The sequence below is a fragment of the Bufo bufo genome, chromosome 2, assembly GCF_905171765.1.
Source record: "Bufo bufo chromosome 2, aBufBuf1.1, whole genome shotgun sequence".
NCBI classification, from domain to species: Eukaryota; Metazoa; Chordata; class Amphibia; order Anura; family Bufonidae; genus Bufo; species Bufo bufo.
The window spans coordinates 361832891-361846194 of NC_053390.1; the positions used below are offsets into that span (position 1 = coordinate 361832891).

The 13304-nt window shown below is 43.6% G+C and overlaps 1 protein-coding gene across 1 annotated transcript in view; it reads left to right on the plus strand.

The window, feature by feature from the left end:
- Positions 1-13304, plus strand: part of KDM4C (lysine demethylase 4C) — a 320670-nt gene that overhangs the window by 148830 nt on the left and 158536 nt on the right. The window contains 1 exon segment of the mRNA XM_040419760.1: positions 12602-12798. Coding sequence (XP_040275694.1) covers positions 12602-12798 — 197 coding nt within the window.

Below are 13304 nucleotides of genomic sequence, written 5' to 3' on the forward strand. Positions count from 1 at the left end.
CAGTGATGTCTGCTTCTCTGCTGGATCCAACCGACGAAAAGGACCAGCAGAGGAGCAGAGAAGCCATATAACAGATCATATTTACTAATATGATCTGTTATATGGCTTGTGATTGGATTTTTTAAAAATCGCCAGCCTGCCAGCCAATGATCGTTGCTGGCAGGCTGGTGACGAACTTGTTCTTTAACTTTTGCCGGCCCGCGATGCGCATGCGCGGGCCGGCTTGGAGCGAAATCTCGCGTCTCGCGAGATGACGCGTATATGCGTGACTGTGCGCAGCGCTGCCACCTCCGGAACGCGAATCTGCGTTAGGCGGTCCGGAGGTGGTTAATGGGAACCTGTTATCAACTTCATGCTGCCCATACTAACGGCAGTATAAAGTAGAGACAGGTGAGTTGATTTCAGCGGTCTGTCAGTTATAAGTTAAAAGTAAGTGGTTGCCGAGAACCAACATCCCAATCATTGCAGACTGGGCCTGGAAAAGAGTCCCGGCCACCTGAGAAGAGTCCTGGTTATTCATGAATTCCTGCTCCCCCTGCCTACCTGCTGATGACTGATAGTCTTCTACCTTGTTTTCTCCCTTTCCCTCTAGGAGAGAACTGCCAATCATCAGCAGATGGGCGGGAGAGCAGGAGATTATGATTAAGGCCGAATGCACATGGCCGTGTTCCACAGCCGAGAGCGGTCCGTGGTATGCCGGGCTGGATTCCTGTTCAGAGCAGAAGCGCACGGCGTCATTGGTTGCTATGATGCCGTGCGCTTCATGCCGGCGCTGCACTACAGTAATACACTCGTATGATCTATACGAGTGTATTACTGTAGTGCAGCAGCGGCATGAAGCGCACGGCGTCATAGCAACTAATGACGCCGTGCGCTCCTGCTCTGAACAGGAATCCAGCCCGGCATACCACGGACCGCTCTCGGCCGGCGAACACGGCCGTGTGCATTTGGCCTTACCGTGACTCTTCTCCGGTAGATTTGACTCTTTTCCAGGCCTGGGCTGCAATGATTATGAAGCTGGTTCTCGGCAACCACTGACTTTTAGCTCATGAGTGACACATCGCTGAAATCAGCATTTCTGTCACTATTTTATGGTGCCCTCAGTGCAGTCAGCATAAAGTTGATGACAGGTTCCCTTTAAATCGTGTGTTGTAATTGAATCTACACCACTAATTTAAATTTGTTGCCACTTCTGCCATTTGGTTTTTGCCTTGTGGTTTTCAAGACAGAGCCAAGAATGTACAGGTCCGTTCTTGGTGCATTTACTGCATGTACCTCTCGCAAAGCTGCAGCAGTAGCCTACTTGTAGTTTAGGTCCATTCAATGAATACTCTTTAAAATGTAGCTTCTTCTGTAAGGATACTCAGTGAAAACACAATTCATAAGATCAAAATCTTTCAAATTGCAATGGTTTATTATGCTTTTATTTATAAAGTTTTTTACAGTTTGCACAAAAAATTTAAGTGCTTTATCACTGTCACACTGTCAGTATGGAAAATACTGTATGTTTTGCCCTATAAGACAGACCTGTGCATAAGATACATCTAGGTTTTAGAGGGGGAAAATTAGAAAAAAAATGTCATCAAACCTCAGATCAGACCCCCATGTTAATAAGACACTTCGGGGATCCAGCTCCTGCTTATCCTGCCGCACGCTGTGCTGTGACCCAACACCGCATAGTGTGAGGTCACAGTGCACAAACGTCCACGCTCAGTGCGTAGTCACAGCACAGCGAGCGGCCAAGGACCAGGAAGCGGTGAGTACAGAGCCCAGGGAGCACTGTATTCACAGCTTCCTGGTCCTCCTGTACTAATGAGCGCTTCCATAATGGAAGTGCGCACTAGTATTTGCCCCATAAGACGCACTGACTTTTTCCTCTCACTTTGGGGGGGGAAAGTGCATCTTATAGGGCGAAACATATTGTACACTGCTCAAAAAAATAAAGGGAACACAAAAATAACACATCCTAGATCTGAGTTAATTAAATATTCTTCTGAAATACTTTGTTCTTTACATAGTTGAATGTGCTGACAACAAAATCACACAAAAATAAAAAAATGGAAATCAAATTTTTCAACCCATGGAGGTTTGGATTTGGAGTCACACAAAATTAAAGTGGAAAAACACACTACAGGCTGATCCAACTTTGATGTAATGTCCTTAAAACAAGTCAAAATGAGGCTCAGTAGTGTGTGTGGCCTCCACGTGCCTGTATGACCTCCCTACAACGCCTGTGCATGCTCCTGATGAGGTGGCGGACGGTCTCCTGAGGGATCTCCTCCCAGACCTGGACTAAAGCATCTGCTAACTCCTGGACAGTCTGTGGTGCAACGTGACGTTGGTGGATAGAGCGAGACATGATGTCCCAGATGTGCTCAATTGGATTCAGGTCTGGGGAACAGGCGGGCCAGTCCATAGCATCAATGCCTTCGTCTTGCAGGAACTGCTGACACACTCCAGCCACATGAGGTCAAGCATTGTCTTGCATTAGGAGGAACCCAGGACCAACCGCACCAGCATATGGTCTCACAAGGGGTCTGAGGATCTCATCTTGGTACCTAATGGCAGTCAGGCTACCTCTGGCGAGCACATGGAGGGCTGTGCGGCACTCCAAAGAAATGCCACCCCACACCATTACTGACCCAATGCCAAACCGGTCATGCTGGAGGATGTTGCAGGCAGCAGAACGTTCTCCACGGCGTCTCCAGACTCTGTCACGTCTGTCACATGTGCTCAGTGTGAACCTGCTTTCATCTGTGAAGAGCACAGGGCGCCAGTGGCGAATTTGCCAATCTTGGTGTTCTCTGGCAAATGCCAAACGTCCTGCACGGTGTTGGGCTGTAATCACAACCCCCACCTGTGGACGTCGGGCTCTCATATCACTCTCATGGAGTCTGTTTCTGACCGTTTGAGCAGACACATGCACATTTGTGGCCTGCTGGAGGTCATTTTGCAGGGCTCTGGCAGTGCTCCTCCTGTTCCTCCTTGCACAAAGGCGGAGGTAGCGGTCCTGCTGCTGGGTTGTTGCCCTCCTACGGCCTCCTCCACGTCTCCTGATGTACTGGCCTGTCTCCTGGTAGCGCCTCCATGCTCTGGACACTACGCTGACAGACACAGCAAACCTTCTTGCCACAGCTCGCATTGATATCCTGGATAAGCTGCACTACCTGAGCCCCTTATGTGGGTTGTAGACTCCGTCTCATGCTACCACTAGAGTGAAAGCACCGCCAGCATTCAAAAGTGACCAAAACATCAGCCAGGAAGCATAGGAACTGAGAAGTGGTCTGTGGTCACCACCTGCAGAACCACTCCTTTATTGGGGGTGTCTTGCTAATTGCCTATAATTTCCACCTGTTGTCTATCCCATTTGCACAACAGCATGTGAAATTGATTGTCACTCAGTGTTGCTTCCTAAGTGGACAGTTTGATTTCACAGAAGTGTGATTGACTTGGAGTTACATTGTGTTGTTTAAGTGTTCCCTTTATTTTTTTGAGCAGTGTATTTTGTAGCAGTGAATATAGGAACAGAAACATTTCACAATAAGTGGGCCTTTTTTGGCATTTCGTGCCAGTACAGGGAGTGGAGCACAGCGGAACTGAAGAAGTGTTGCAATGGCAGTTTTGGGGTTAGCATCCATTCTTTTATCTTTTTAAGTCCACTGACACCAATTTTTATGGCACCGGAAAGCCCATTAAAATGGAAATAGGCATTTTAAGAAGCCTCTGTCATAGACACATAAAGGTGCCTACAACGGCAAATGCTATTTATTATTATTCTTGCTGCAGTTCAAAAAGCAAGCTTACTTATAGGCTGAAGACGGTCCTATTTTCTCAGAATGCCTGAGAGATCAGCACCATTGAGGACGAGTTTGGCAGAGAGAATCATCAATATGTTGTGTTCCTGGATGGTAATCGGAATCCACCAGTATCTGGCTGAATTCTTCACTAATCAGGATGTACAGGAAAAGACACTAGTAATAATATAATGTGACTCTGGCTAGGTGTGATTTTTCTAGATGAGTCATGAGCCAGTTTTTGTAAACTTATGTGCTGGGCTGTGATTTTGTTACAACCTCTAAGACCTTGGAAAAAAATAGCAGACATATGTGTGGTTCAGTGTTGGGCTCTTCTCCACTTGTTCAAATTACCCAAACTTGGAAAGTTCATATGAGGATACTGTCAGTGTTCAATTCATGAAGAATAGAATTGCATCGCAGACTAACTACAACATGGAACAATACATTGGTGTGTTTGATTTTTTTTTTTTTTCCCATAGTGGCACGATTAGCCTTTTTTAGTATGTATCACCAGAGAAACTATTGTTAAAATCAAGTTTTTATGTTAGACATATATTTTTTTCCATAAATCCATAATAGGTTCTTTGGATCACTTTTCAGCAGTCACCTCATTATCATGGCAGGCAAGGTTACTATTAATGTTGTCATATAGGTAGACAGATTTCGTATTAAGTGATGGTCATACATCACCTTCTCCCATATTATGTGTTTGAACTTGTTTCTGATTGTAGTTTTTTCTAAATTCTGTTTCCTGTACAAGATCGTGGTACAGACATTTTTACAGGTGAGGGAAGAATTTCTGGGATTTTCATTTTTTTTTTTAAACCAAAACAAGTATATTCGAAAGTTCATGTGCCCAGAAATAAAGAACTGCATTTGTGATGACTTAAAAGGGGTTTAGTCACCTCCAGCAAAGCCTAATAAGTACAGTAATACATATATAGAACACCTTCCTCTGACTCTGGATGAGTAGTCTGTTGGTATTCACCCCCATTGCCCTGCTGTGTGCCTGCAAACTAGCCATGGAATGCAATGAGAGGACTCCTGTGCATGCACACATGATGGGGAGGACTCCAGGAGAATTGAGAGTATCGGCATGCACATTGGAGTCATTGTAAGATGTTCTATACTTATCTCAATTAATAAAGTACAATAATTTATAAGTACCTGTACTTGCTGAAACCCTGGTTGTTTTGTTGAAATAGCACTCCTACGCCACGCTGTGCCCCCTGGTATTTTCCCGGCTGGGGAGCAAAGGGGAGGAGATGCAGTCTTTTTCTGTGTGCATCTTTTTCTCCCCTGGCTGCAGCGCTGTCCAATCGCAGCGCAGAGCGTCACAGCCAGGGAGAAAAAAACCTTCCTGGCTGTGACGCTCTCCGATGCGATTGGACAGCGCTGCAGCCAGGGGAGAAGGAGACTCCCACAGAGAGAGACTGCATCTCCTCCCCATTGCTCCAATGCTCAATATTTGCATACTGAGCGTCTAGATTGCATGTAATTTAAAGTAGAACTCCTGGCAAAATGTTTATTTTCTGACCTCCTAGAAAGTGATGTCATGTGACCAGCTCTCTGATCTCCAACTGACATAGGACATGAAGTCAGTTACTTCTCTATTCATTCCTATGAGACCGAGCGTGAGGCTCCCGTGGGAATACATAGAGAAACTGACTTCCTATCCACACATAACATGCTGTCAGTTGGAGAGTCTGATTGCTGGTCACACGACCAGAAGGGAGGTTATAACTCACAAATACTACTAGAGATGAGCGAATTTCATATTTTAAAATTCGTTCACGTTTGGTGGTAAAAGCAAGGGGAGGGGAGTCCTCTCCTGCATAACAGAAACGGGACGGATCCATTATACAGGCCATAGACTTCTATTATGACGGAATGAATAACAGAATGCCTCTAAAAGCATTCCGTTATGCATTCCGTCATAGAATTGCGTTATGGTCCGTGGTAACAGAATCCATAACGCAATGCTGCTTTTACCACCAAACGAAGCATAACATGAAATTCACTCATCTGTATTCACTACAGATTACATCATGTACCTTTCTAACAGGTCAGAGAATAACAATTTTGGCGAGAGCTCTTCTTTTAGGCAATCAGGCATACAGTACGTCCTAATTGCTACCCGTGGCTGTGACACATGGACACTGGAGAAGCTGTAAAGGGACCAATCAGAATGGTCCCTTGCTGGCGATCGCTCTGATTGGTTCGTCTATGTAGACTAACCAATCAGAGCATGGCAGTGTTAAAATGCCTGTTTCAGGCTCTGATCTCCACTTGGAGATCAAAACCTGAAATCAGCCATGACCCCTTTGTACCCCCGATGTCCCCTGTGCCGCCTATGCCCCAATTCTATTCTCAATGCCCCCTGAAGCACCCCTGTGTGTGGTCCCCTGTATTGTATGCAATGGCGACGCCTAGGAATGAAGCCGCCACATTTAGCAGCGAGTGTCAGCTGTAACATACAGTTTTGAATAGTTTGAGGGGTGTTATTTTTAAAATGTGGTCAATTTTGGGTGATTTCTATTATGTAAGCTCCTTAACCACCTCAGCCCCCAGTGCTTAAACACCCTGAAAGACCAGGCCACTTTTTACACTTCTGCACTACACTACTTTCACCGTTTATTGCTCGGTCATGCAACTTACCACCCAAATGAATTTTACCTCCTTTTCTTCTCACTAATAGAGCTTTCATTTGGTGGTATTTCATTGCTGCTGACATTTTTACTTTTTTTGTTATTAATCGAAATTTAACGATTTTTTTTGCAAAAAAATGACATTTTTCACTTTCAGTTGTAAAATTTTGCAAAAAAAACGACATCCATATAGAAATTTTGCTCTAAATTTATAGTTCTACATGTCTTTGATAAAAAAAAAATGTTTGGGTAAAAAAAAAATGGTTTGGGTAAAAGTTATAGCGTTTACAAACTATGGTACAAAAATGTGAATTTCCGCTTTTTGAAGCAGCTCTGACTTTCTGAGCACCTGTCATGTTTCCTGAGGTTCTACAATGCCCAGACAGTACAAACACCCCACAAATGACCCCATTTCTGAAAGTACACACCCTAAGGTATTCGCTGATGGGCATAGTGAGTTCATAGAACTTTTTATTTTTTGTCACAAGTTAGCGGAAAATGATGATTTTTAATTTTTTTTTTTTTTCCTTACAAAGTCTCATATTCCACTAACTTGTGACAAAAAATAAAAACTTCTATGAACTCACTATGCCCATCAGCGAATACCTTGGGGTCTCTTCTTTCCAAAATGGGGTCACTTGTGGGGTAGTTATACTGCCCTGGCATTCTAGGGGCCCAAATGTGTGGTAAGGAGTTTGAAATCAAATTCTGTAAAAAATGACCTGTGAAATCCGAAAGGTGCTCTTTGGAATATGGGCCCCTTTGCCCACCTAGGCTGCAAAAAAGTGTCACACATCTGGTATCTCCGTACTCAGGAGAAGGTGGGGAATGTGTTTTGGGGTGTCATTTTATATATACCCATGCTGGGTGAGAGAAATATCTTGGCAAAAGACAACTTTTCCCATTTTTTTATACAAAGTTGTCATTTGACCAAGATATTTATCTCACCCAGCATGGGTATATGTAAAAAGACACCCCAAAACACATTCCTCAACTTCTCCTGAGTACGGGGATACCAGATGTGTGACACTTTTTTGCAGCCTAGGTGGGCAAAGGGGCCCATATTCCAAAGAGCACCTTTCGGATTTCACTCCTCATTTTTTCCTGAATTTGATTTCAAACTCCTTACCACACATTTGGGCCCCTAGAATACCAGGGCAGTATAACTACCCCACAAGTGACCCCATTTTGGAAAGAAGACACCCCAAGGTATTCCGTGAGGGGCATGGCGAGTTCCTAGAATTTTTTATTTTTTGTCACAAGTTAGTGGAAAATGATGATTTTTTTTTTTTTTTTTTTTTTTTTCATACAAAGTCTCATATTCCACAAACTTGTGACAAAAAATAAAAACTTCCATGAACTCACTATGCCCATCAGCGAATACCTTGGGGTCTCTTCTTTCCAAAATGGGGTCACTTGTGGGGTAGTTATACTGCCCTGGCATTCTAGGGGCCCAAATGTGTGGTAAGTAGGTAAATGACCTGTGAAATCCGAAAGGTGCTCTTTGGAATGTGGTCCCCTTTGCCCACCTAGGCTGCAAAAAAGTGTCACACATCTGGTATCTCTGTATTCAGGAGAAGTTGAGGAATGTGTTTTGGGGTGTCTTTTTACATATACCCATGCTGGGTGAGATAAATATCTTGGTCAAATGCCAACTTTGTATAAAAAAATGGGAAAAGTTGTCTTTTGCCAAGATATTTCTCTCACCCAGCATGGGTATATGTAAAATGACACCCCAAAACACATTCTCCAACTTCTCCCGATTACGGAGATACCAGATGTGTGACACTTTTTTGCAGCCGAGGTGGGCAAAGGGGCCCATATTCAAAAGAGCACCTTTCGGATTTCACAGGTCATTTTTTACAGAATTTGATTTCAAACTCCTTACCACACATTTGGGCCCCTAGAATGCCAGGGCAGTATAACTACCCCACAAGTGACCCCATTTTGGAAAGAAGAGACCCCAAGGTATTCGCTGATGGGCAAAGTGAGTTCATGGAAGTTTTTATTTTTTGTCACAAGTTAGTGGAATATGAGACTTTGTATGAAAAAAAAAATAAAAAAAAAAATAAGCATTTTCCACTAACTTGTGACAAAAAATAAAAAATTCTAGGAACTCGCCATGCCCCTCACGGAATACCTTGGGGTGTCTTCTTTCCAAAATGGGGTCACTTGTGGGGTAGTTATACTGCCCTGGCATTTTCCAGGGGCCCTAATGTGTGGTAAGTAGGTAAATGACCTGTGAAATCCTAAAGGTGCTCTTTGGAATATGGGCCCCTTTGCCCACCTAGGCTGCAAAAAAGTGTCACACATGTGGTATCGCCGTATTCAGGAGAAGTTGGGGAATGTGTTTTGGGGTGTCATTTTACATATACCCATGCTGGGTGAGAGAAATATCTTGGCAAAAGACAACTTTTCCCATTTTTTTATACAAAGTTGGCATTTGACCAAGATATTTCTCTCACCCAGCATGGGTATATGTAAAATGACACCCCAAAACACATTCCCCAACTTCTTCTGAGTACGGCGATACCAGATGTGTGACACTTTTTTGCAGCCTAGATGCGCAAAGGTGCCCAAATTCCTTTTAGGAGGGCATTTTTAGACATTTGGATACCAGACTTCTTCTCACGCTTTGGGGCCCCTAGAATGCCAGGGCAGTATAAATACCCCACATGTGACCCCATTTTGGAAAGAAGACACCCCAAGGTATTCAATGAGGGGCATGGCGAGTTCATAGAAATTTTTTTTTTTTTGGCACAAGTTAGCGGAAATTGATATTTTTAATTTTTTTCTCACAAAGTCTCCCGTTCCGCTAACTTGGGACAAAAATTTCAATCTTTCATGGACTCAATATGCCCCTCACGGAATACCTGGGGGTGTCTTCTTTCCGAAATGGGGTCACATGTGGGGTATTTATACTGCCCTGGCATTCTAGGGGCCCTAAAGCGTGAGAAGAAGTCTGGAATATAAATGTCTAAAAAATTTTACGCATTTGGTTTCCGTGAGGGGTATGGTGAGTTCATGTGAGATTTTATTTTTTGACACAAGTTAGTGGAATATGAGACTTTGTAAGAAAAAAAAAAAAAAATTCTGCTAACTTGGGCCAAAAAAATATCTGAATGGAGCCTTACAGAGGGGTGATAAATGACAGGGGGGTGATAAATGACAGGGGGGTGATAAATGACAGGGGGGTGATAAATGACAGGGGGGTGATAAATGACAGGGGGGTGATCAATGACAGGGGGGTGATCAATGACAGGGGGGTGATCAGGGAGTCTATATGGGGTGATAACCACAGTCATTGATCACGCCCGTGTAAGGCTTCATTCAGACGTCCGGATGCGTTTTGCGGATCCGATCCATCTATCAGTGCATCCGTAAAAATCATGCGGACATCTGAATGGAGCTTTACAGGGGGGTAATCAATGACAGGGGGGTGATCACCACAGTCATTGATCATGCCCCTGTAAGGCTTCATTCAGACGACCGGATGCGTTTTGCGGATCCGATCCATGTATCAGTGCATCCGTAAAAATCATGCGGACATCTGAATGGAGCTTTACAGGGGGGTGATCAGGGAGTCTATATGGGGTGATCACCACAGTCATTGATCATGCCCCTGTAAGGCTTCATTCAGACGTCCGGATGCGTTTTGCGGATCCGATCCATCTATCAGTGCATCCGTAAAAATCATGCGGACATCTGAATGGAGCTTTACAGGGGGGTAATCAATGACAGGGGGGTGATCACCACAGTCATTGATCATGCCCCTGTAAGGCTTCATTCAGACGACCGGATGCGTTTTGCGGATCCGATCCATGTATCAGTGCATCCGTAAAAATCATGCGGACATCTGAATGGAGCTTTACAGGGGGGTAATCAATGACAGGGGGGTGATCAGGGAGTCTATATGGGGTGATCACCACAGTCATTGATCATGCCCCTGTAAGGCTTCATTCAGACGTCCGGATGCGTTTTGCGGATCCGATCCATCTATCAGTGGATCCGTAAAAATCATGCGGACGTCTGAATGGAGCTTTACAGGGGGTTGATCAATGACAGGGGGGTAATCAATGACAGGGGGGGGATCAGGGAGTCTATATGGGGTGATCAGGGGTGATTAGGGGTGATCAGGGGCTAATAAGGGGTTAATAAGTGATGGGGGGGGGGTGTAGTGTAGTGTAGTGGTGCTTGGTGCTACTTTACTGAGCTACCTGTGTCCTCTGGTGGTCGATCCAAACAAAGGGGACCACCAGAGGACCAGGTAGCAGGTATATTAGACGCTGTTATCAAAACAGCGTCTAATATACCTGTTAGGGGTTAAAAAAAACACATCTCCAGCCTGCCAGCGAACGATCGCCGCTGGCAGGCTGGAGATCAACTCTCTTACCTTCCGTTCCTGTGAGCGCGCGTTCACAGGAAATCTCGCGTCTCGCGAGATGACGCGTATATGCGTGACTGTGCGCAGCGCTGCCACCTCCGGAACGCGATCCTGCGTTAGGCGGTCCGGAGGTGGTTAAAGTCACTTCAGTAGTGAATTGGTCTTTAAAAACAAATTCAAATTTAGAAAATTGCTAATTTTTCCCAAATTTCAAGATTTTTTTTAATTTCTTTTTTTACTTAGCTAAAACTCAGATTCACCGCTAACATGAAGTACAATGTGTCATGAGAAAACATTGTTAGAATTGCTTTGTTTAGTAAAAGCGTTTCAGAGTTATTACCAGATAAAGACACATTTCAGATTTGAAAAATGGGGCTTTGGCATTTGGTCCAAACTGGATTTTGCTTGAAGGGGTTAATAATTCTTATTACTAGCGTCGTGCATCTACTGTTCCTAGCTCATGTACAGCTAGTAATATAAACCCCCTTAATGGTAAAACTATAATACTAACCTGTTTATCAGGACTCTTGCCTAAGGCGCTTTTACATGACCCTTCTGTCTCATTTTCACTTGTCACGTATCTTGGTGTTGACAAGGTTTCCCTTGAATTATTCCTTGAGCAGCCATTTGTCATGTCTGTAGTAAATGGAACCCGCATGGAGTCTGTGTGTGCACACAAGGGGCCATTTGGGGTCAACAGCTCGCTCATCTGTGCCATTCCAATATTTGATGAGCTGAACTGGATCTATTTTTCTGCTGGATATCTATTGAGTTTAGTATTGCAACTAAACCAGGAAACGCCAGCAGCGCTAGACATTGTTAAAGTAAATGTTTTAATTATCGTAAAGTTTCTGAATTTATATACAAGACTTTCTTTAAAATGAGTCCTGGAAATAAACTGGCTAAATGCTTTTCTTATACATTAGCCTCATGCACACGTGTAAATGGGAGTCATATTCATTCCACATCTAGCGCTTTTGCATTTTGTACATACACTGTTACATGGCGTATTTGTATTTCATTTATTAGGGTACTTTCACACTAGCGCTTTTCTTTTCCGGCACTGAGTTCCGTCACAGGGGCTCAATACCGGAAAATAACTGATCAGTTTTATCCCCATGCATTGTGAATGGAGAGTAATCCATTCAGTTTGCATCAGGATGTCTTCAGTTCAGCCGTTTTGACTGATCAGGCAAAAGATAAAACCGTAGCATGAAGACTTGCCTGAATGCCCCATAGGAATGTATTAGTGCCGGGACCGGCATTCAAAATACCGGAATGCCCGATCCGTCCTTCCGGCCTGCGCATGTGCAGATCGGTAAAAATGTGAAAAAAAATACAAGACGGATCCGTCTGTCCGCATGACAAGAGAAGAGACGGATCCGTTCTTGCAATGCATTTGTGAGACGGATCCGCATCCAAACGGCGGATACGGCAGGCAGTTCTAACGACGGAACTGCTTGCCGGATCACACTGCCGCAAGTGTGAAAGTAGCCTTATCTGCTTAAAAACTGTTATCCACAAAATAACCTTGTTCATTTTTATTCTAAAGAGCTGTTCCTTTGTTTTTTTGGAACTAAATTATGATTTCAAAAAGTCTTTGTGCCCCCGAAATCCCTGATTATTTCTTTGACTTGCTCCACCTTTGAAACAAGATAGTCAGTCCACAAGTCAGCAGCTCTGTATCTTGATAGAGTACCAACCAGGCATAGGTATTGTCTTCTTTATGCACTGTAGAAATTCTAATGTGTTTGTACCTTTTTTATTTACAGTGTTCCTGCAGCAGCGACATGGTGAAAATATCAATGGACATATTTGTAAAAATGTTTCAGCCAGACAAGTATGAGATTTGGAAGCAAGGAAAAGACATTTATACCATTGACCACACAAAACCTACTGTTGAAACAACACCAGAAGTGAAGGCATGGATGAGTAAAAGGAGGAGAAGAATGAAGAATGCTTTGAAGGGGTATATTTGAACTCTTATTTTTTTATTTATTTCTTAGGCCCTGTTCAACCTGTAAAGAGCCTTCTGGCTGAGGGGTACATCAGGAGTTCCTGGTGCATACCACCAAAAGATGGTTGCTACCATCGCACTATATAAGCATACGGAAGGAGACATCGCTAATAGGCTCCCATTTTAAAATAATTATATACTTCGCGGTATGTTATTTATTTTTTACTGTATACTTTTCTGTGGAATAGTATAGTTCCTTATGCTATTCCATTCTGCAAAAAACATAGCACATGCCATAAGGACACTATTTTGCATACAAGGGTTGGTGGTTAGCATCTTCTATGGATACGTTCTGTGCATACACTGGCGCTTTCTTAACACATATGCTGAGCATATGGCCAAATGCTATGTCAACACAGGATTCCATTCTTTGACATTTTTGTCAACTACAACAAAACATTTTTTTATGTGTTTATAGGTAATTGTAATTGTTTGGAGAGCGTGCTGCTTAGTCTAGA